The sequence below is a fragment of the Salmo trutta genome, chromosome 14 (assembly GCF_901001165.1).
Source record: "Salmo trutta chromosome 14, fSalTru1.1, whole genome shotgun sequence".
In the NCBI taxonomy this organism is placed as follows: Eukaryota; Metazoa; Chordata; class Actinopteri; order Salmoniformes; family Salmonidae; genus Salmo; species Salmo trutta.
Genome location: NC_042970.1, coordinates 20,159,988 through 20,183,917, shown reverse-complemented (window position 1 = coordinate 20,183,917; position 23,930 = coordinate 20,159,988). Strand labels below are relative to the sequence as shown.

General features: G+C 41.0%; 1 protein-coding gene across 3 annotated transcripts; it reads left to right on the top strand.

Moving 5' to 3' along the window:
• Positions 1-945: 945 nt before the first annotated feature.
• Positions 946-23,707, top strand: LOC115207575 (uncharacterized). Of its 3 annotated transcripts, none has more exons than XM_029774785.1 (17): positions 946-1,047; positions 2,102-2,804; positions 4,893-5,021; positions 5,316-5,451; positions 5,574-5,833; positions 7,700-7,782; positions 7,957-7,988; positions 8,175-8,315; positions 13,011-13,064; positions 13,297-13,317; positions 13,458-13,556; positions 15,414-15,578; positions 15,771-15,977; positions 21,237-21,314; positions 21,451-21,537; positions 21,728-21,904; positions 22,148-23,707. In XM_029774785.1, exons 2-17 carry the CDS (start codon positions 2,311-2,313, stop codon positions 22,622-22,624), a joined length of 2,640 nt encoding a protein of 879 aa, XP_029630645.1. In that variant the 5' UTR covers positions 946-1,047; positions 2,102-2,310; the 3' UTR covers positions 22,625-23,707. The 3 variants fall into 3 exon arrangements, with proteins under 3 accessions (XP_029630645.1, XP_029630646.1, XP_029630644.1); XM_029774786.1 differs by having other exon boundaries at positions 4,878-5,021; positions 15,792-15,977; XM_029774784.1 differs by having other exon boundaries at positions 4,878-5,021.
• Positions 23,708-23,930: the final 223 nt, after the last annotated feature.

Genomic DNA, 23,930 nt, shown 5'->3' with positions numbered 1-23,930 from the left:
TGTAGTGTCACTGTCAACACTGCCAGCTTCAATCTCACCCAGTTGTGCAGGTGTAGTGGTGGCCATAAGCAGGCATGCTCAGCATGCCCACCTATTTCTCTACAGATATACTCACTAATTACCATTGAGAATAATTGAATGACTGAACAAATGAACGATCAATCTTAATTCCTTTCATCTCTGGCTTTATTGGGTGGAGGGAATGACGACCTATAGCCAGCTACCTACACCATATAGACAATGGTTGATCATTAATTTATACTCACCTGGTGGCAGAGAGTGGGTGATGGTCAAAACTTGGCATGTCAAGCCGTTTCCCTTGTACAGTATAACTTGACAGACAGACTGACACACACACACCTGTTTGGTATGATAGCTAACGTTACAACAGTAGGTAGCGTTAGCATTTAACGTTAGCTCGATGCTTGGTGGCTTTTAATATCAGCTCCCGATATTGTCTGTCACTATCGGTAAAGCCACCAAGTATTGAACGCAGCTAGCTAACTAACTACCGTTACTTGTTGGTGGTCCTATTTAGAACTAACCTGGAGAAAATTAGCTAGCTGAAGCTATGATCAGATAACGTTAGATAGTCACACATATTTTCCTTAGAAAACAGCTAGCACTGCCAGTAGCAGAATACGTATCATCAAATATTTGTATAACTAAAACATACTTGTTCTATCTATGGTATTATGTTGTAGCCCCTCGTCTCTACGTCCACATTATCTGTTCATTAATTAAATATTGTGGACAGGACAACATTAGAAAAAAATTATCGTTATGTAGCAAGTCTAGTATTTCACTTCAGCCTTGGCTTGGCAATGCCAGACAAATTCAGGCGTAGTTACGACAAGTTAGTTTAGTAGCTAGCTAGCGACTGAAAGCAGTCAACCCTTGGGACGTAACCACAATTCGGACGTCCATAGCCTAACCATTTTAAACGTCAACTACGTCCCAAGGATACCGAATAGCACAGACCGTCATGCGTGCATAATATGTTTCCGGGTATGTTGCAGGTGATTACCGGTTTTTAAACCGTCGATGGTAAGTTTTCGATATTTTATACTGTTTTGAACATATTTTCTACCGTTTTGTTTTGGAACTGCGTCCTTTCATCACAATGATGTCTTTCATACCAAGCGGTGCAAATGGTGGGAGGATGTTAGTTCTGTTCACTGTTCCCTCGTAACCAACGTCACCATAACCAAATAGCTAGCTAACGTGACAACTGCTAATGGCTATCTATTCTTCCGCTAGCATAGATTCTAATAGCTAGCTAACTCAAATAGCTATTTTTGCTCTATTTGTCTGCGGTAGCTTGGTAGTTGTTTTGATATGTGACCTTTATTTAAATTAGTTTTGTCTTCTCTGGCTTTGCAGAACGTTATGGTGGTCGTGAAGGGTTGTTAGCTTGTTTGCTAACGTTAACTAACTACGTTAGTAACTGCGATGCAACCAAGACTTGACACTTCATTGTCAAAGCTCTCTTGGTTGCATCGAAAATAACTAACTAGCCACTATGTTAGCAACCAAAATGAGTGAAGTATTTTTTTATTTAACCTTTATTTAACTACGGTAGCATAACTAACTAGGCTGTATAATAATGCTACTATCACTTATTATATCGTTCCCTACCAAATAATCTTAACGCCGTCACTTAAAATAATCCCAACAGACAGAGAGGAGAATTAACGTTACCTAACTACTATAGAAGTTCATTGATTGACGTTGGCTGATTGTAGCTAACGTTAGCTAGTAAATTACCACATGTGTGAATTACCATATTATAGCCAGCCAGCTGACAGTCAAGCCAGCTAGCTACCTAGATGATTTAACTTGACAAAATATAACGTTAATCATATTATAGCTAACTCACCGTCTTTGACAATAGCAGACTGTCAGTCAAACATCGTCATCGTTCATGTCAGTGGCTCGACTTGGTTGAAACGTCTTGTCCAGCTCAGCATGGTCTATTGGTGATGGCATTACTATCTGGGTGCATTTATTCAGGATATACCCATATGAAACACTGTTAAAAGTCGGTGTAAAGCTAATGATGATGACGATGTAATCTATTTAAACTTAATCTCATTACCAGGTCCTATACATCAATTGGGAGACATAACGGTTTTTGGAAAGCCCTGCTGAAGCAAAGTTTTTGCTTGAATTACTCTCGAACCCCACTGGATGTGAGCATTCATCTGTATTGTTATGCAAAGTATTTGAAGTGTGAACCTAAGAGTGTACTTTAGAAGTCATTGTTCAAGAAAACATTTTGGAGAACCTTAAGTCCCTATGGCTTCATGAATGCATAGAGCCCCAGAAATTAGTGAAGTACTGCTGGATTACCGAATTTCAGGGAGAGGGCCAGGGACTCAAGACATGGAGGTCGACGGAGAGGTACTCAAACCTACAAATGATGCACTTCTAGAAAGGGAGGAGAGGATTGAGGTTGGGGACAATGGGATGGAGAGGACCTCTGAGGTCCTATCGCCACTGGAGGCCCTGGCTCCCTCGGACAGTCTTGACATTCAGGATCATGCCACCTCAGGTCCTGTGATGACAGACCATGGCCATACAGAGAAGATCCCAGGGGGAGTTGCTTTAGAGCCCCCTATAGACTGGTTTGAACCCCTGGAGGATGACAATTATGAAGATGACACACAGGGCTTGGACATGGGCCTTGCTGTGGGGGAGCGACACCTGAATAGCAGAGGGGATGCTGAAGAGGAGAGTGTTGCAGGGAGCGAAAGGAGCGGAAGCGTGGCAGGCAGTGAGAGGAACATCAAGAACAACAACCTGTATGTTGAGTGATATGACACTTAATTTGACTAGCATTGACTGCTGTTCTTGTAATGTTATATTATAGGGTAATAGTGACACAGACTCAGAACATTTTACAAAACACATTTACTTGAAGGACAGTGCAGATGCCAAGTTTGGTAACAGAATGACGGCACAAACAGCAGAAACCGTCATTCTGTCACCAAACTTAATCTGTACTGTTATTCAAGTAAATGTGACTTTTAACAATTTCCACTGAACATTTTAAAGTAGTCCTTGTGCGTATAGTTGTAGGGTTTGTTTAGCTTTGCAATCATTGGTTTTTGTTTCACATATACTACCGTTCAAAAGTTTGGTCACTTAGAAATGTCCTTGTTTTTGAAAAAAAGTAAAAAAAATTGTCCATTAAAATAACATCAACTTGATCAGAAATACAGTGTAGACATTGTTAATGTTGTAAATGACTTGTACTTGGATACGGCAGATTTTCTTTTTATGGAATACCTACATAGGCGTACAGAGGCCCATTATCAGCAACCATCACTCCTGTGTTCCAATGGCACGTTGTGTTAGCTAATCCAAGTTTATCATTTTAAAAGGCTAATTGATCATTAGAAAACACTTTTACAATTATGTTAGCAGAGCTAAAAACTCTTGTGCTGATTTTAAAGAAGCAATAAAACTGGCCGCCTTTAGACTAGTTGAGTATCTGGAGCATCAGCATTTGTGGGTTCAATTACAGGCTCAAAATGGCCAGAAAGAAATAACTTTCTTCTGAAACTCGTCAGTCTATTCAAGTTCTGAGAAATGAAGGCTATTCCTTGTGAGAAATTGCCAAGAAACTGACGATCTCGTACAACGCTGTGTACTACTCCCTTCACAGAACAGCGCAAACTGGCTCTAACCAGAATAGAAAGAGGAGTGGGAGCTCCCGGTGCACAACTGAGCAAGAGGACAAGTACATTAGATTGTTTAATTTGAGAAACAGACGCCTCACAAGTCCTCAACTGGCAGCTTCATTAAACAGTACACGCAAAACATCAGTCTCAACGTCAACAGTGAAGAGGCAATTCTGCAATGCTGGCCTTCTAGGCAGAGTTCCTCTGTACAGTGTCTGTGTTCTTTTGCCCATCTTAATCTTTTATTTTCATTGGCCAGTCTGAGATATGCATTTTTCTTTGCAACTCTTCCTAGAAGGCCAGCATCGCGGAGTCGCCTCATAACTGTGGATGTTGAGACTGGTGTTTTGTGTGTACTATTTAATGAAGCTGCCAGTTGAGGATGTGTGAGGCATCTGTTTCTCAAACTAGACACTCTAATGTACTTGTCCTCTTGCTCAGTTGTGCACCGGGGCCTCCCACTCTTTATATTCTGGTTAGAGCCAGTTTGCGCTGTTCTGTGAAAGGAGTAATACACAACGTTCTACGAGATCTTAAGTTTCTTGGGAATTTCTCGCATGGAATAGCCATCATTTCTCAGAACAAGAATAGGCTGACAAGTTTCTGAAGAAAGTTATTTCTTTCTGGCCATTTTGAGCATGTAATTGAACCCACAAATGCTGATGCTCCATATTCTAAACTAGTCTAAAGGTGGCCAGTTTTATTGCTTCTTTAATCAGAACACAGTTTTCAGCTCTGCTAACATAATTGCAAAATGGTTTTCTAATGATCAATTAGCCTTTTAAAATTATAAACTTGGATTAGCTAACACAGCATGCCATTGGAACACAGGTGTGATGATTGCAGATAATGGGGCTCTGTAGATATTCTATAAAAAAATCTGACGTTTCCAGCTACAATAGTCATTTACAACATTAACAATGTCTACACTGTATTTCTGATCAATTTGATGTTATTTTAATGGACAAAAAATGTGCTTTAATTTAAAAAACAAGGACATTTCTAAGTGACCCCAAGCTTTTGAGCAGTGGTGTACATTTAAAGTGAAAAATCAGAATCTCAGTTCTTACTTGTAGCAAATATGTAGCCAGTCAAACTATACAAAAAGTAGCCAGTTGATGTGCTTTCCAGTTATATTTTATGCTCTTATGATGACAATACTTTGACATTTTAGTTTTTATTTTATGCCAGGTTTTCTGTTTATAGGCGGAAGAAAAGAGTGAAAACTGAAGAGGGCTGGGAGGACTGGCCGGCACTTGGAGAGGGGTGGAAGCGCAAGGCGGTTGTTCGTCGCTCGGGTTCTAGTGTTGGCCAGAGTGACGTTTATTACATGAGGTAAAAACATTCTGGCAAAACTCTATACATTTTTAGACCAATGGCCAGTTTATGTTTTTAACCACTGATATTGTCTCATGATGTAAGGTTCATTGTTATATACTAAGGCTCACTTGTTGTACCTATTGTGTGAATATACCACATAAAAATGTGGTAGAAACAATTTAACCTAATAATACAAGCTCACTGCACATGCATTTTGTTATGTCAGTATTATATGCTTTTAGGTGACTTTAAACCATTGATGCCACTAATGGGTCACACTATCTTTCTTCCCTTCTCTGTTCCCCGAAGTCCGAGTAATGAGCGTGTGAGAAGTAGGGTTGAGCTTTCCAAAGTCCTGGCAGATACTCTGGACATGACAATGTTTGATTACAAAGCAGGGGTGTTCAGGGGTGCTGGACAACCCAAGACAGTGCGCCTGAGAAAGGTTATAAAAGAAAAAAGCTCCCAGCATTTACACTTGAAATGATAACTTTTCTTTACCTTCACTAATTTCGATGTATTTTCTAACAACTTCCATTTCGTCTCTTCCATCCCATGGTCTGTTAGAACATACAGAAGGATCATACTACCTCAGCGGACTGTGGCTTTTCCTCAGAGTCCAGCTCCATGGGCACGCCAAGCCGAGACTCACACCTCCAACATATCACTCCCCCAAGACCAAACACCTCTCTCACACAGATAAGTTCAGCCTCTGTCGCTCATGATGTGGAAGGTATGAAGCACAGTGCAACTAAACTGCCCTGGAGCCCTGTGTCAGCACTTTCAGTCTCCATCAATGGGAATGCTGGTTCAGAGCCCTCCTTTTGGTGAGTCAAATGCTCCTATATTATCTCATAATTTTATCGCTGAGAATTGAACATCTTCAATCTAACTACATGTGATCTAAAATGTAATGTACATAATCCCTGAAAGTAATTGTTTATCATGAGAGGACGATAAACAGTAACTTGTTATGATGCATACTCACCTTTCGGGTAATTTAAAAAAAATAATTGCTGAGGTGTAATCACTTTTGAGGGTTGAAGTACAAATAAGATTAATACATAAAATATTTTATGACTTATTTCCTATTCAACAAAACTGAATAAGGCTTGAAATTACTTTTATGCTTTCTAAATATGGTATAATCAAATTATAAAACCACTAACTATAATATTTCACCTTCCTTATAAATGTAAATACATATTTGTATGTTTAGTGTTTGAGAAAATGTCAATTTTTTTCTGAAGGGCTCTCTTGATCAAAACTTCAGCCCCCACCGCTGTGAATGTCACAAAGAGCTCTAGCTTGGCTTCCCGAACTCACCTTTCACCTCATGTTAATAATTTCCATCTATGACCGTGGTCACCAACCTATCCTTAGTCAAGATCACTTTCGCATTCGAAAAGCAAGCCGAGATCTACCGCTCAGATAAGTTAAGTCATGTTTAAAAAATATATATATCCTAATAAAAGCAGTTGTGTAGGAATGAGGTTTGTGCAATAGACCTAATACATTATCACAGCATATTGGCTATATTCCAGGCCTACCAATGTTGTTATATTCCTCAATATTTAAATAGACACAATGCTATTAATAATTAAAACGCAGGGCTATCAATACACTTGGCTACTTATACATTGCAGTGCGAGTGGAAGAAGGGAGATGCGCGTTTTGTAATAGATTTTTACAAAAACAGTGACATTGCGGAATAAAAACTTAAACAGGAACTCACTCTGCTGTATTCTTTGACAGTCTCTCGGTGGTCATGGTTTTAAAAGTTATTAAATCTTATGTAGGCTAGTATCAAACTTGGGGCCAGGGTTGTGGAAGCTCTGTAGGCGTGGTGATTTGAGCTATCCGATTCACCGTTTAGGCAGAGTTTGTCTTTTCAGACAAATTTTAATGGTTCAAAATAGGAACACTTTGCTTACCCGGTGCGCAGGGCTTCTGAATCAAGTGCACCTTCTGTCAACAGCGCAATACGATAAAGAAATAATAAGTGTGCAAGTTTTATAGTTAGCTTTTCTGCAGAGATGTTTGGTGATCGACTAGGAATGCCTTGAAGATCAACCAGTGAAAAAGTTTTCTGTTTAAAATTGATGAATTATTTTAGATTATGGCTATAAATCGATCTATGAATGTTCTATATCGATGAACCACTCTCCTGCTGCGTTATGATGTAAGGATTGCAGGCAAGTGTGTTGTCAGTGGCTGTGACATAGGTTCAGCCCGGAGTTGATAGACAGTCGGAAGAGCGAATGAAATGGTAGGGGGGACATCCCAGCTGCAAGTGGTTTCAGATTTCACATCCTACTACACACAGGCTAAAACAATATACAATTGTGTCCGTGGGAACCAGGGCTATCGCTCAATGCAAGCCATTTTGATCTACGTTGTCCACAGATTTATGTAGGTTGGAACCGGTACCAGAACCAATCAGGTCCCTTAAACAGGGAACTTTACATCTAAGAGTTAAAAAAAAAAAAAAGTTTAACACATTCCTAATACGTAATCATGGTTTAGGCTATATGTCAGCTTGAGTGTTCAATTTTTTTTTACAAAAAATATGTATGTATGTATGTATGTATGTATGTATTTTGTACGTAAAATAAGCCAAGAATACATGGGAGTGGTTTTGATGTTACGCTCTTTGAACCTTAGGTAACTTGCTTCAATACTCTTTATTTCAGCGTCTGTACCATTTGTGATAATTCATACACAGGCTTTGAATATGAAAGACAGATGAAGAATCCCTGTTGCCCCAAATGCAGGGGTATGTCATCTTATTTAATGTCAATCTAATTAAAGGAAAGCCATTACACAAATGCCTTTTAAAGAGGAACATAATTTACATATTTTAAGACATTGTAAATGTGCCTTTTTAAAAACATTTTTTTTATGAAGGTTCCATTTGAGGTTGTGTTAACAGTATCTCTCATTTCTTTAGGCAAGAATCCAGTTTATCAAAGATTCAGGAAGGTAAATAAGTGTTCCTCAACTAACTACTCTCATAATTTCTCTGTTTTTAACACACTTTCATGCTCCTTATAGTTTGTGTTTTGGACTGTTTCCCTTTACTTAATTCAGTTTTACATAGTTAAACAATGATTAATCAACATGGGTCTGAATGGAGGGGAATATTCAACATTTTCTTATCTTTTATAGTGGATTCCTTGTGGTAACTGTAAGGCTTGCCTTACCACAGAGGATTGTGGGAGCTGTGCTAACTGCAAAAAAGCGCTGAACCCTGACTCCAGAAAACCTGTCAGCTGTCGGAAACGCAAATGTTTATGTCCGATCCGCAAGGTACAGACTCAGATCACATTTGTGTTTTATTTGTCACACGTGCCGAAAACAACCGGTGTAGACTTTACCCTGAAATGCTTGCTTACGAGCCTTTCCCAACGAAGCAGAGTTTAAAAAACATAAGAAAAACAGTAGCACGTGGAGTAAAATGCACAAGAATTAAGCCATTATACAGGGAGTATCAGTACCAGATCAATGCAGAGGTACGAGGTATTGTAGGTAGCTATGTATACTGAACAAAAATATAAATTCAACATGTAACCATTCCAAAGATTTTACTGAGTAACAGTTCATATAAGGAAATCAGTCAATTGAAATAAAGTAATTAGGCCCTAGTCTATGGATTTCACATGACTGAAAATACAGATATGCATCTGTTGGTCACAGATACCTTTTTAAAAAATGGTAGGCGCGTGGATCAGAAAACCAGTCAGTATCTGGTGTAACTACCATTTACCTCATGCAGCGCGACACCTCCTTTGCATAGAGTTGATCAGGCTGTTCATTGTGGCCCGTGGAATGTTGTCCCACTCTTCAGAAGCTGTGCGAAGTTGCTGGACAAGAGCGGGAACTGGAACACGCTGTCGTACACGTCGATCCAGAGTATCCCAAATATGCTCAAAGAGTGACATGTCTGGTGAGTATGCAGGCTATGGAAGAACTGGGACATTTTCAGCATCCAGGAATTGTGTACATATCCTTGCGACATGGGGCCATGCATAATCATACTGAAACATGAGGGTATAGCGGTGGATGAATGACACGACTATGGGCCTCAGGATCTTGTCACATTATTTCTGTGCATTCAAATTGTCATCGATAAAATGAAATTGTGTTCGTTGTCCGTAGCTTATGCTTGCCCATACCATAACCCCACTGCCACCATGGGACACTCTGTTCTAGAGGTCGACCGATTATGATTTTTCAACGCCGATACCGATTATTGGAGGACCACAAAAAGCCGATACCGATTAATCGGCCTATTCTTATTTTTTGTATTTTGTATTTTTTTTGTAATAATGACAATTACAACAATACTGAATGAACACTTATTTTAACTTAATATAATACATCAATAAAATCAATTTAGCCTCAAATAAATAATGATACATGTTCAATTCGGTTTAAATAATGCAAAAACAAAGTGTTGGAGAAGAAAGTAAAAGTGCAGTATGTGCCATGTAAGAAAGCTAACGTTTAAGTGCCTTGCTCAGAACATGGGAACATATGAACGCTGGTGGTTCCTTTTAACATGAGTCTTCAATATTCCCAGGTAAGAAGTTTTAGGTTGTAGTTATTATAGGACTATTTCTCTCTATACGATTTGTATTTCATATACCTTTGACAATTGGATGTTCTTATAGGCACTTTAGTATTGCCAGTGTAACAGTATAGCTTCTGTCCCTCTCCTCGCTCCTACCTGGGCTCGAACCAGGAACACATCGACAACAGCCACCCTCGAAGCAGCGTTGCCCATGCAGAGCAAGGGGAACAACTACTCCAAGTCTAAGAGCGAGTGACGTTTGAAACGCTATTAACGCGCACCCGCTAACTAGCTAGCCATTTCACATGGGTTACACCAGCCTAATCTTGGGAGTTGATAGGCTTGAAGTCATAAACAGCGAAATGCATTGCTCAGAGCTGCTGGCAAAATGCACGAAAGTGCTGTTTGAATGAATGCTTACGAGCCTGCTGGTGCCTACCACCGCTCAGTCAGACTGCTCTATCAAATCATAGACTTAATTTGAATATAATAAACACACAGAAACACGAGCCTTAGGTCATTAATATGGTTGAATCCGGAAACTATCATCTCGAAAACAAAATGTTGTTTTCTTTCAGTGAAATACGGAACCGGTCTGTATTTTATCTAACGGGTGGCATCCCTAAGTCTAAATATTCCTGTTACATTGCACAACCTTCAATGGTATGTCATAATTACGTAAAATTCTGGCAAATTAGTTCGCAACAAGCCAGGCAATGAACGCAAGAGCAGTGACACAATTTCATGTTAGCAGGCAATATTAAGTAAATATGCAGGTTTAAAAATATATACTTGTGTATTGATTTTAAAGAAAGCCATTGGTGTTTATGGTTAGGTACATTGGTGCAACGACAGTGCATTTTTCGCAAATGCGCTTGTTAAATCGTCACCCGTTTGTCTAAGTAGGCTGTGATTCGATGAGAAATTAACAGGCACCACATCGATTATATGCAACGCAGGACACGTTAGATAAGCTAGTAATATCATCAACCATGTGTAGTTAACTAGTGATTATGTTAAGATTGATAGTTTTTTATAAGAAGTTTAATGCTAGCTAGCAACTTATAATGTCACATAAACCCAAACCACAGCTAAATGCAGCACTAACCTTTGATGATCTTCATCAGATGACAATCTTAGGACATTATGTTATACAATACATGCATGTTTTGTTCAATTAAGTTCATATTTATATCAAAAAACTGCTTTTTACATTAGCATGTGACTAGCATGTGACTAGCATTCCCACCGAACACTTCCGGTGAATTTACTAAATTACTCACGATAAACGTTCACAAAAAACAATTATTTTAAGAATTATAGATACAGAACTCCTTTATGCACTCGCTATGTCCGATTTTAAAATAGCTTTTCGGTGAAAGCACATTTTGCAATATTCTAAGTAGATAGCCCAGCCATCACAGGCTAGCTATTTTGACACCAACCAAGTGTGGTACTCACCAAACTCCTCCGATTTACTATTAGAAAAGTTTGATTACCTTTGGTGTTCTTCGTCAGAATGCACTCCCAGGACTTCTACTTCAATAACAAATGTTGGTTTGGTCCCAAATAATCCATAGTTATATCCAAATAGCGGCGTTTTGTTCGTGCGTTCAAGACACTATCCGAAGGGTAAATAAGGGTCACGCGCCCGACACGTTTCGTGACAAAAAAATTCAAAATATTCCATTACCGTACTTCGAAGCATGTCAACCGCTGTTTAAAATCAACTTTTATGCCATTTTTCTTGTAAAAAAGCGATAATATTCCGACCGGGAGTGGTGGTTTTCGTTCAAAGAGAGAGAAAGTAAACATGGAGTCGACTCGGGCACGCGCGACCCGTCCCATTGTCCTCAGATCGACCACTATCAAAATGCGCTAATGTTTTTCAGCCATAGGCTGCAAAGCCACGATTCAGCTTTCTGGCGCCTTCTGAGAACCTATGGGAGCGTTAGAAAATGTCACGTCATGCCAGAGATCCCCTGTTTTTGTTAGAGATGATCAAGAAGGCCATGAAATGGTCAGAGAGAGCGCTTCCTGTTTGGAATCTTCTCACGTTTTGGCTTGCCAAATGAGTTCTGTTATACTCACAGACACCATTCAAACAGTTTTAGAAACTATAGGGTGTTTTCTATGCAAATCAAACAATTATATGCATATTCTAGTTACTGGGCAGGAGTAGTAACCAGATTAAATCGGGTACGTTTTTTATCCGTCCGTGCAAATACTGCCCCCCTACACAGCCTGGAGGTGTGTTTTGGGTCATTGTCCTGTTGAAAAACAAATGATAGTCCCACTATTTGACCAAGGAGAGTTGGAGTGCTGCATCAGATGACCTGGCCTACATAGTACCAGTTATATAAAAATCCTGTGCATCGTCAGTGCAAGATTGTGCATCGTCAGTGCAAGATTGTATCAATGCAGATAGTCCAGGTAACCATTTTTAATGAGCTATTTAGTGGTCTTATTGCTTGGGGTAGAATCTGTCCCGGAGCTTGTTGGTCCGAGAAACAATTCTCCAGTACCATTTCCCGGACGGTAGCAGAGTCAACAGTCTGTGGCTGGAGTCTTTGGCAATTTTTCGTTCCTTTTTCTGACACCGCCTGATATAGAGGTCCTCGGTGCCAGGGAACTCGGCACCCGTGATGTGCAGAGGGTGGTCCGGACATCCCAGTTGTTCTTCTCAGGGGTGCAGTTGTAGCTGTTTGAGGATCCAAGGGCCAGTGCCAAATCTTTTCAGCCTCCTGAGGGGGCAGAGGTGCTGTCGTGACCTATTCATGACTGTGTGTGGATGGGGGCGTGCTCTCCCCTCTTTCTCCTGTAGTCCACGATCAGCTCTTTGGTCTTACTGACGTTGAAATTGTTGTTGTCCTGCCACCACACTTCTAAGTCTTTGACCTCCTCCCTGTAGGCTGTCTGTGATCAGGTCTACCACTGTCGTGTCGTCAGCAATCTTGATGGTGTTGGAGTCGTGTGTGGCCACACAGTTGTGGATTAAAAGGGAGTACAGGAGGGGACTAAGCACACACCTCTGAGATGCCCCCGTGTCTAAGGTCAGTGTGGTGGTGGTTTAGTTGCCTACCCTCACCACCTGGGGACGGCCCGTCAGGAAGTCCAGGATCCAGTTGCATCTCCCTGATAGGAGACTCTCGAACGAACCTCCTCCATCTTATTCTCGAGTGACTGGACATTTCACAATAGAATGGAGGGGAGTTCCGGTCGATTTTTCTCTTTGTCTCAGTCTCGCCAGGATACCGGCCTGTCTGCCGTGTCTATGCCTGCCGTGTTTTAGTAGCCCATTTAAACAAAGGAATGGTGTCCTGTATGAACAAGGAAACAGCTGAGTCTAAGTTAGACAGAAGAAAATACGGACAATGAATGAAGAAATAAAAGTGATCTATTTTGTTTTTTTAATTTGTTTTGTATTTCAGAACAAACCCGAAGGTCCCCAAAAGTTGGATCCCCATCCCATGACGAATTTCAAGGTAATTGACTAGAATCCTATTACCCAGTGTATTCTAATGTGTCTTTCAAAGTAAATAACAAATCTGAATGCATGTATATGAAAAATGCTGAAGGCTATTGAGTCCGCTTACTCAATTTAAGAGCAGCATTTCCCACAAGTCCACACGTGAACATTGGCAGTTTATTTGTAATGTTCTCTTCACGTCTCCATGAAAAGCTCCCATAACTGAATATACATATTTTTTTGGGCAGATTGACAGTGGAGAATTGCAGGTAACAATACCAAGCCATCTCTAATAATACTCCTCCAATCCTGAACTCATTGTTAATTGAATATGCAATGTAAACAATAAATGTTATTGAATAAAGACCCAAGGAGAGGGCAGAACAGATCTTACTCATTATTCCCACAGAACTCCACTCCTCAATACAGTGACCCCGAAGACTTCTCTGTGAATGTCGATATAGATGATGACGATGAAGAGTTTGATGGTGATGATGCTGACTATGAGGTAAGCTCTGCTTCAAGAAATAAGTCCTACCCCACTTCTATCTAGGAGTTCCCTCTGCTGGCCAATTACACCCCCCCCCCCCCCAAATATAAAAACCCTGCTCTTCCTAGGGAGGTCTCCATCTGAAGTTGGTCACAGTTTGGGCCAACAAGCTCCTTTATCTGTCCACTGAATATCTAGACAGTGACATGTATTTGACAGTTAATGGTATTAGTTCAAATATACACTGCTCAAAAAAATAAAGGGAACACTAAAATAACACATCCTAGATCTGAATGAATGAAATAATCTTATTAAATACTTTTTTCTTTACATAGTTGAATGTGCTGACAACAAAATCTCACAAATTGGATTTCCATTGATTATTTTTATCAACCCATGGAGGTCTGGATTTGGAGTCACACTCAAAATTAAAGTGGAAAACCACACTACAGGCTGATCCAACTTTGATGTAATGTCCTTAAAACAAGTCAAAATGAGGCTCAGTAGTGTGTGTGGCCTCCACGTGCCTGTATGACCTCCCTACAACGCCTGGGCATGCTCCTGATGAGGTGGCGGATGGTCTCCTGAGGGATCTCCTCCCAGACCTGGACTAAAGCATCCGCCAACTCCTGGACAGTCTGTGGTGCAACGTGGCGTTGGTGGATGGAGCGAGACATGATGTCCCAGATGTGCTCAATTGGATTCAGGTCTGGGGAACGGGCGGGCCAGTCCATAGCATTAATGCCTTCCTCTTGCAGGAACTGCTGACACACTCCAGCCACATGAGGTCTAGCATTGCCTTGCATTAGGAGGAACCCAGGGCCAACCACACCAGCATATGGTCTCACGAGGGGTCTGAGGATCTCATCTCGGTACCTAATGGCCGTCAGGCTACCTCTGGCGAGCACATGGAGGGCTGTGCGGCCCCCCAAAGAAATGCCACCACACACCATGACTGACCCACCTCCAAACCGGTCATGCTGAAGGATGTTGCAGGCAGCAGAACGTTCTCCACGGCGTCTCCAGAGTCTGTCACGTCTGTCACGTGTTCAGTGTGAACCTGCTTTCATCTGTTAAGAGCACAGGGCGCCAGTGGCAAATTTGCCAATCTTGGTGTTCTCTGGCAAATGCCAAACGTCCTGCACGGTGTTGGGCTGTAAGCACAACCCCCACCTGTGGACGTCGGGCCCTCATACCACCCTCATGGAGTCTGTTTCTGACCGTTTGAGGAGACACATGCACATTTGTGGCCTGCTGGAGGTCATTTTGCAGGGCTCTGGCAGTGCTCCTCCTGCTCCTCCTTGCACAAAGGCGGAGGTAGCGGTCCTGCTGCTGGGTTGTTGCCCTCCTACGGCCTCCTCCACGTCTCCTGATGTACTGGCCTGTCTCCTGGTAGGGCCTCCGTGCTCTGGACACTACGCTGACAGACACAGCAATCCTTCTTGCCACAGCTCGCATTGATATGCCATCCTGGATGAGCTGCACTACCTGAGCCACTTGTGTGGGTTGTAGACTCCGTCTCATGCTACCACTAGAGTGAAAGCACCGCCAGCATTCAAAAGTGACCAAAACATCAGTCAGGAAGCATAGGAACTGAGAAGTGGTCTGTGGTCCCCACCTGCAGAACCACTCCTTTATTGGGGGTGTCTTGCTAATTGCCTATAATTTCCACCTGTTGTCTATTCCATTTGCACAACAGCATGTGAAATTTATTGTCAATCAGTGTTGCTTCCTAAGTGGACAGTTTGATTTCACAGAAGTGTGATTGACTTGGAGTTACATTGTGTTGTTTAAGTGTTCCCTTTATTTTTTTGAGCAGTGTATATATATATTTTTTTTTCTTTATCAGTATTTTTTTCTCATTCTGTCTTTCAGGCTTGGATAAGGAAACGTAAGCGACGCTCCTGTGGGAAGTGTGAAGCTTGTAATAGTAGGATAGACTGTGGCACTTGTGATTTCTGCATAGACAAACCGAAGTTTGGAGGCAGCAATAAGAAGAGACAGAAGTGCCGTCTGCGGCAGTGCCAGAAACAGGCCATGGTAAGGGTTGATTACTCACATATGTTGAGATGATTGTCAATCATATCAGCATTTGAGGGTGACAAGATTTTTGGCAAATCCTTTTGAGTTAGTCCTTGTAATTAAGCAATGGCCATACTCATTGTTATGCCATGAATGGACTCCTAACAATGTTTTCAATGGTGCTCTTATGTGTATGTATGTGTTTGACAGAGACACTTGTTGCCCTTTCAGTTGGGTCAGACTGATTTTGGGTCCGAAGAGGGGTGGGTGCAGCTTGGCAGGCCTAGACCTCACTTTACATACAGTCGCAAGACTACCCCAAAGAAAAGTAAAACACCGCAGCGGGAAGTGGACCTGGAGTTCACTGATGATATAGACGAGCCTTTGCAGGAAGAAGATGACCACTCCATGGAAACAGTGAGTTCTGCTATGTGGAGATAGCGTTTCCCTATTTTGTTGTGTTAAAAAATTGTTTATTGTTGTCCAATGTCATCGTCACATTATTGTGATTGTCTTGAGTACAGGATTCCATGCAAATACTGATGCATGCACTACATGACCAAAAGTATGTGGACACCTGCTCGTTGAACATCTCATTCCAAAATCATGGGCATCAATATGGAGTTGGTCCCCTGTAGAGGTCGACCGATTATGATTTTTCAACGCCGATACCGATTATTGGAGGACCTAAAAAGCCGATACCGATTAATCGGCCAATTTATTTTTATTTTAATTTTTTTTATTATTTTTATATATATATATATATATATATGTGTGTATGTGTATATATGTATATGTGTGTATGTGTATATATATATATATATATATATATATATATATATATATATATATATATATATATATATATATATATATATATATGTATATGTGTGTATGTGTGTGTATATATATATATATATATATATATATATATATATATGTATATGTATGTATGTATATATATATATATATATATATATGTATGTATGTATGTATATATATATATATATGTGTTTTTTTTGTTTGTAATAATGACAATTACAACAATACTGAATGAACACTTATTTTAACTTAATATAATACATCAATAAAATCAATTTAGCCTCATAAATAATGAAACATGTTCAATTTGATTTAAATAATGCAAAAACAAAGTGCTGGAGAAGAAAGTAAAAGTGCAATATGTGCCATGTAAAAAAGCTAACGTTTAAGTTCATTGCTCAGAACATATGAAAGTTGGTGGTTCCTTTTAACATGAGTCTTCAATATTCCCAGGTAAGATGTTTTAGGTTGTAGGAATTATAGGACTATTTCTCTATACGATTTGTATTTCATATACCTTTGACTATTGGATGTTGTTATAGGCACTTTAGTATTGCCAGTGTAACAGTATAGCTTCCGTCCCTCTCCTCGCTCCTACCTGGGCTTGAACCAGGAACACATTGACAACAGCCACCCTCGAAGCAGCGTTACCCATGTAGAGGAAGGGAAAAAACTACTCCAAGTCTCAGAGCGAGTGACGTTTGAAACGCTATTAGCGCACACCCGGCTAACTAGCTAGCCATTTCACATGGGTTACACCAGCCTAATCTTGGGAGTTGATAGGCTTGAAGTCATAAACAGCGCAATGCATTGCTCAGAGCTGCTGGCAAAATGCACGAAAGTGCTGTTTGAATGAATGCTTACGAGCCTGCTGGTGCCTACCACCGCTCAGTCAGACTGCTCTATCAAATCATAGACTTAATTATAACATAATAACACACAGAAACACGAGCCTTAGGTCATTAATATGGTCGAATCTGGAAACTTATCATCTCGAAAACAAAACGTTATTCCTGTTACATTGCACAACTTTCAGTGTTACGTCATAATTACGTAAAATTCTGACAAATTACCCAAAGTGTTGCATATACCCTGACTGTGTGCAATGAACGCAAAATGACACAATTTCACCTAGTTAATATTGCCTGCTAACCTGGATTTCATTTAGCTAAATATGCAGGTTTAAAAATATAAACTTCTGTGTATTGATTTTAAGAAAGGCATTGATGTTTATGGTTAGGTACAGTCGTGCAACGATTGTGCTTTTTTCGCAAATGCGCTTTTGTTAAATCATCCCCGTTTGGCGAAGTCGGCTGTTTTTGTTAGGAAGAAATAGTATTCACACAGTTCGCAACGAGCCAGGCGGCCCAAACTGCTGCATATACCCTGACTCTGTTTGCAAGAGAAGTGACACATTTTCCCTAGTTAAAAGAAATTCATGTTAGCAGGCAATATTAACTTAATATGCAGGTTTAAAAATATATACTTGTGTATTGATTTTAAGAAAGGCATTGATGTTTATGGTTGGTGCAACGTGTACCTAAGCGATTATATGCAACGCAGGACAGGCTAGATAAACTAGTAATATCATCAACCATGTGTAGTTAACTAGTGATTATGATTGATTGATAGTTTTTTTTATAAGATAAGTTTAATGCTAGCTAGCAACTTACCTTAGCTTCTTACTGCATTCGAGTAACCTCGTGGAGTGCAATGTAAAGCAGGTGGTTAGAGCGTTGGACTAGTTAACCGTAAGGTTGCAAGATTGAATCCCTGAGCTGACAAGGTAAAAATCTGTCTTTCTGCCCCTGAACAAGGCAGTTAACCCACCGTTCCTAGGCCGTCAATGAAAATGAGAATGTGTTCTTAACTGACTTGCCTAGTTAAATAAAGGTCTTAAAAAAAAAAAAAAATTAATCGGCCAAATCGGCGTCCAATAATACTGATTTCCGATTGTTATGAAAACTTGAAATCGGCCCTAATTAATCGGCCATTCCGATTAATCAGTCGACCTCTAGTCCCCTCCCTTTGCTGCTCTTCTGGGAAGACTTTCCACGAGAACATGTTGGAACATTGCTGCAGGGACTTGCTTCCATTCAGCCACAAACGCATTAGTGAGGTCGGGCACTGATGTTGGGCGATTAGGCCTGGCTCGCAGTCGGCATTCCAATTTATCCTGAAGGTGTTCGATGGAGTTGAGGTCAGGGCTCTGCGCGGGCTAGTCAAGTTCTTCCACACCGATCTCGACAATCCATTTCTGTATGGACCTCGCTTTGTGCACAGGGGCATTGTCATGCTGAAACAGGAAAGGGCCTTCCCCAAACTCTTGCCACAAAGTTGGAAGCACAGAATTGTCTAAAATGTCATTGTATGCTGTGGGGTTAAGATTTCCCTTCATTGGAACTAAGGGGTCTAGCCCCTATTATGAAAAACAACCCCAGACCATTATTCCTCCTCCACCAAACTTCACAGTTGGCACTATGCAGGTAGCATTCTCCTGGCATCCGCCAAACTCAGATTCGTCTGTCGGACTGCCAGATAGTGAATCGTGATTCATCACTCCAGAAAACGCGTTTCCACTGCTCCATAGTTCAATGGCGGTGAGCATTACACCACTCCAGCCGATGCTTGGCATTGTGCATGGTGATCTTAGGCTTGTGTGCGGCTGCTCGGCCATGGAAACCCATTTCGTTAAGCTCCCGATTTGAACAGTTCTTGTGCTGACGTTGCTTCCAGAGGGAGTTTGGAACTCTGTAAAGTGTTGCAACCGAGGACAGACTATTGTTATGCCATACAGCAAGGGGGAAAAAGTATTTGATCCCCTGCTGATTTTGTACGTTTGCCCACTGACAAAGAAATGATCAGTCTATAATTTTAATGCTAGATTTATTTGAACAGTGAGAGACAGAATAACAACAAAGCAATCCAGAAAAATGCATGTCAAAAATGTTATAAATTGATTTGCATTTTGATGAGGGAAATAAGTATTTGACCCCTCTGCAAAACATGATTTAGTAGTTGGTGGCAAAACCCTTTTTGGCAATCAGAGGTCAGACGTTTCTTGTAGTTGGCCACCAGGTTTGCACACATCTCAGGAGGGATTTTGTCTCACTCCCCTTTGCAGATCTTCTCCAAGTCATTAAGGTTTCGAGGCTGACGTTTGGCAACTCGAACCTTCAGCTCCCTCCACAGATTTTCTATGGGATTAAGTTCTGGAGACTGGCTAGGCCCCTCCAGGACCTTAATGTGCTTCTTCTTGAGCTACTCCTTTGTTGCCTTGGCCGTGTGTTTTGGGTCATTGTCATGCTGGAATAACCACCCACGACCCATTTTCAATGCCCTGGCTGAGGGAAGGAGGTTCTTACCCAAGATTTGACGGTACATGGCCCCGTCCATCGTCCCTTTGATGCGGTGAAGTTGTCCTGTCCCCTTAGCAGAAAAACACCCCCAAAGCATGTTTCCACCTCCATGTTTGACGGTGGGGATGGTGTTCTTGGGGTCATAGGCAGCATTCCTCCTCCTCCAAACACGGCGAGTTGAGTTAATGCCAAAGAGCTCCATTTTGGTCTCATCTGACCACAACACTTTCACCCAGTTGTCCTCTGAATCATTCAGATGTTCATTGGCAAACTTCAGACGGGCATGTATATGTGCTTTCTTGAGCAGGGGAATCTTGCGGGCGCTGCAGGATTTCAGTCCTTCACGGCGTAGTGTGTTACCAATTGTTTTCTTGGTGACTATGGTCCCAGCTGCCTTGAGATCATTGACTAGATCCTCCCATGTAGTTCTGGGCTGATTCTTCACCGTTCTCATGATCATTGCAACTCCACGAGGTGAGATCTTGCATGGAGCCCCAGGCCGAGGGAGATTGACAGTTCTTTTGTGTTTCTTCCATTTGCGAATAATCGCACCAACTGTTGTCACCTTCTCACCAAGCTGATTGGCAATGGTCTTGTAGCCCATTCCATCCTTGTGTAGGTCTACAATCTTGTCCCTGACATCCTTGGAGAGCTCTTTGGTCTTGACCATGGTGGAGAGTTTGGAATCTGATTGATTGATTGCTTCTGTGGACAGGTGTCTTTTATACAGGTAACAAACTGAGATTAGGAGCACTCCCTTTAAGAGTGTCAGCTCGTTACCTAATCTCAGCTCGTTACCTGTATAAAAGACACCTGGGAGCCAGAAATCTTTCTGATTGAGAGGGGGTCAAATACTTATTTCCCTCATTAAAATCCAAATCAATTTATAACATTTTTGACATGCATTTTTCTGGATTTTTTTGTTGTTATTCTGTCTCTCACTGTTCAAATAAACCTAGCATTAAAATTATAGACTGATCATTTCTTTGTCAGTGGGCAAATGTACAAAATCAGCAGGGGATCAAATACTTATTTCCCTCACTGTACGTGCTTTAGCGGTCCCATTCTGTGAGCTTGTGTCGCTTACCACTTTGCAAATGAGCCGTTGTTGCTCCTAGACGTTTCCACTTCTCAGTGACAGCACTTACAGTTGACTGGAGCAGCTCTAGCGGGGCAGAAATTTTACGAACTGACTTGTTAGAAAGGTGGCATCCTATAACGATGCCACGTTGAATGTCACTAAGCTCTTCAGTAAGGCCATTCTACTGACAATGTTTGTCTATGAAGATTGCATGGCTGTGTGGTCTTTTTTTTTTTTAAATGTTATGCTTGTCAGCAGCAGGTGTGGATAAATTAGCTGAATCCACTAATTCAGAAGGGTGTCCACATACTTTTGTATATATTTATATAGTGTACATTAAACTGAATTATACCCAAGTTTTTAAAATCATGCTCCCACTTTCTTCTCACTGTCTTACGTCTGTTATTGTCGTAGGCACATTGGCGCCCTATGCTTCCCAGCAGTAGCATACCCCAGGATGAGAACTTCAGAAACCAGCTACCGACAGTCCAGGTTAGTATCAAATTGGATTTAAGCTTTTGTTTAGGTTTACTTTTGTGGCATTCACCTTTTGGTGATATATTTTTTATTTTTTTTTACTTTGTATTCCAATACACAAAAATGTCAACAGATTTCTCATATTTTACAGGTGCATAAAGAGACGATGGAAATTGTCAAAAAGAATGCGCTTATGGAGCGTGTCCCGCATATCCTCAACCATTTAAGTTCTCCAGCAGTGAGTCACACTTCTCTTTACCTTATTGAAATTCTCTTAAGCATGCAATGTTTTACACTGCAGTATAATAAAATCAAAATCCAGGAGAGGTAAGCTCTAGTAATTGTTTGACCTATGGCTAGTGTGCTCTTCAGTGTTTAACTTTTAACATTTTAGACTGGAGTATGGTGTATTTCTCTTTCTTGCCCAGTATTGCACACTGTTCAAACCGGCGGATCCCCCAGTGCAATATGGGGGACCCCCAGGTGAGAATATGTCCTTGGCAGCTCCGGATGGACAGAGTGGAATGAACGGAGGAAGGCTAAGTGTGGAGAAGGATGTAGAAGCGCCGTCTGGAGAGCCTGAAGTAGAGGAAGTCACACCTATGGTAAGTTACCACTTCCTGCTTTGGTGCATAGGTACACTTTACAGCATTGTAACCAATATTTAAGGCTAATAATTACCTTTTCGTTTGACTAGAGGAAGTTCTGTATTAGAGTTATTATGCTTGGATTTAAAATGTTAAGATATTCTATTAGAAATACATGTGCAAGTAAATCTCTAACTGGAGTAAGAGTGGAGTGGAATTGATTCCAACTGCATTTTGTTACCCCTGTTATGTTCTCTGTAGATCACTCAGATCTTCAGTTTGGCTGACAGTGCAGGAACAAGTGGGATCGACCAGGACCATGAGCTGCTAAAGCTACTGGAGTCCCTGCGCAGCTCTGCGCTCCCCACACTCTGGTTTGCCATAATGGTGGAGGGTCCGATGCTACAGCTACTGCAGTGCTCCAAGCTCTCCCACATGGTGGACACAACTGTCCAGATTGACCTAGGCTTCTGCTATCAGATCTGTGTACAGGGCCAGCAGCTGCTCCTCACCCACCCGCTGTATGAAGCTCACCCATCCGGCCTGACCTCTGTGCCCCAGGTTGTGAACCTGCTGCTAGATCTGGAGAAGTACAATGTGTGCCAGGGGGTCCCGACCAAGGAGCAGCCATTCAGCCAGGCTCCAATCATCATTGAGCGGGCATCGACCTGTGACTTTCTGGTACTTAAAGAAACAGAGCACTGTCCGAAGTGTAAGGCCTTATCCTGTAGCTATTAAGAACATTTGGTTCCGCAGGGTCACTTAGCAGAAAACGAACAAATGGCCACAGTACACACAGCATCACACCTCTGCCCTCACAGAACATCTCAAGTCTTTGCTGGGGATGGACAACCAGGACTGGTTTACACACTTGCCACTGGACTTTGCAATTAAATGTAAGACATTTTGAAACAGGATGTTTTATTGCCCTTTTTGTAAGTATATCTTACAAATAAATGTACAAATCATTATGGTTTAAAGCCTGCTTTTTTGCAATAGCTTTTCAGGTTTGAGGTACTAGTACAGAATACAGATATTCTAGCTTTCAGCTGCTCTCTGACACCCATTGTGAGCCGTGTGTCCTGTTTATTTTTCCCTTGTTTAGTGCTCAATGTGGAAGGTCACAGTGCATCCACATTTACTCATGTAGATAGATAATAAGTGGTTTATCTTGGTAATGTAAGCAACTTTCAAACAAGTTATTGACCATAAGCACATGGACATTGTTTGATTAGGTCATTGATTTATAAATTATTCTATGTGAAACCAATGTCCCACATGAAGACCTAAATGGATGGGATTATCACATTCTGTCAACTGTTGGCTGATTTAACCCAATGTTGTTTTGAGAGCAGGGCTTCCAGACCTCTTCTAGAGGGTGAGACAGTGATAATCCTTATAAGTGTCATCTTCCCATTGCCACTGTCAATCATCATCTGAAGAGAACCACAGCCAAACGGCTTGCTTGATTTGGTTGCTCTATTCACATAGACACATCTGAAAAATACAGATGTGCTCAAATTGAAGCATTAGTACTTAGTTCTCTGTAAAGCTGTTTTCTAAAACATTTATTTTACATGAAAGTAAAATCTGCATTTGAAAAAAAGTAAACACTGCAATGATTTTGTCATGACCTGTGAATTCTATTCCTATGGTTCTGCTCCTTCTTTTTACAGTCTGTGCTCTGGTCAGTGTGTTCTTTCTACTTTAGACCGTTATTCCATATCGTTTCTTTATAAGGTTTGGTAACATGGAGAAATATGCGTTTGTAAAATGAGCAAATTCTGCTGATTTTTAATAAAGCCTATTTTTAAAAATTAAGTGGTGGTTTACGACGTAAATATGGGAAGTATTTTAGCCAAACAAATGTCTGTGATTCATTTAAATTAATTTATATTGTATAAAAGGCAAACACATTTTTTTTTCAACAACAAAATGATTCAGGGTTGGATTAATTTTTAAATATGGGGTACAACAGGAGGCAGTGAATGACCATACTGAAAGAAAAACTACCTCGGTCTTCTAGCTATAGGATATGTGGTTA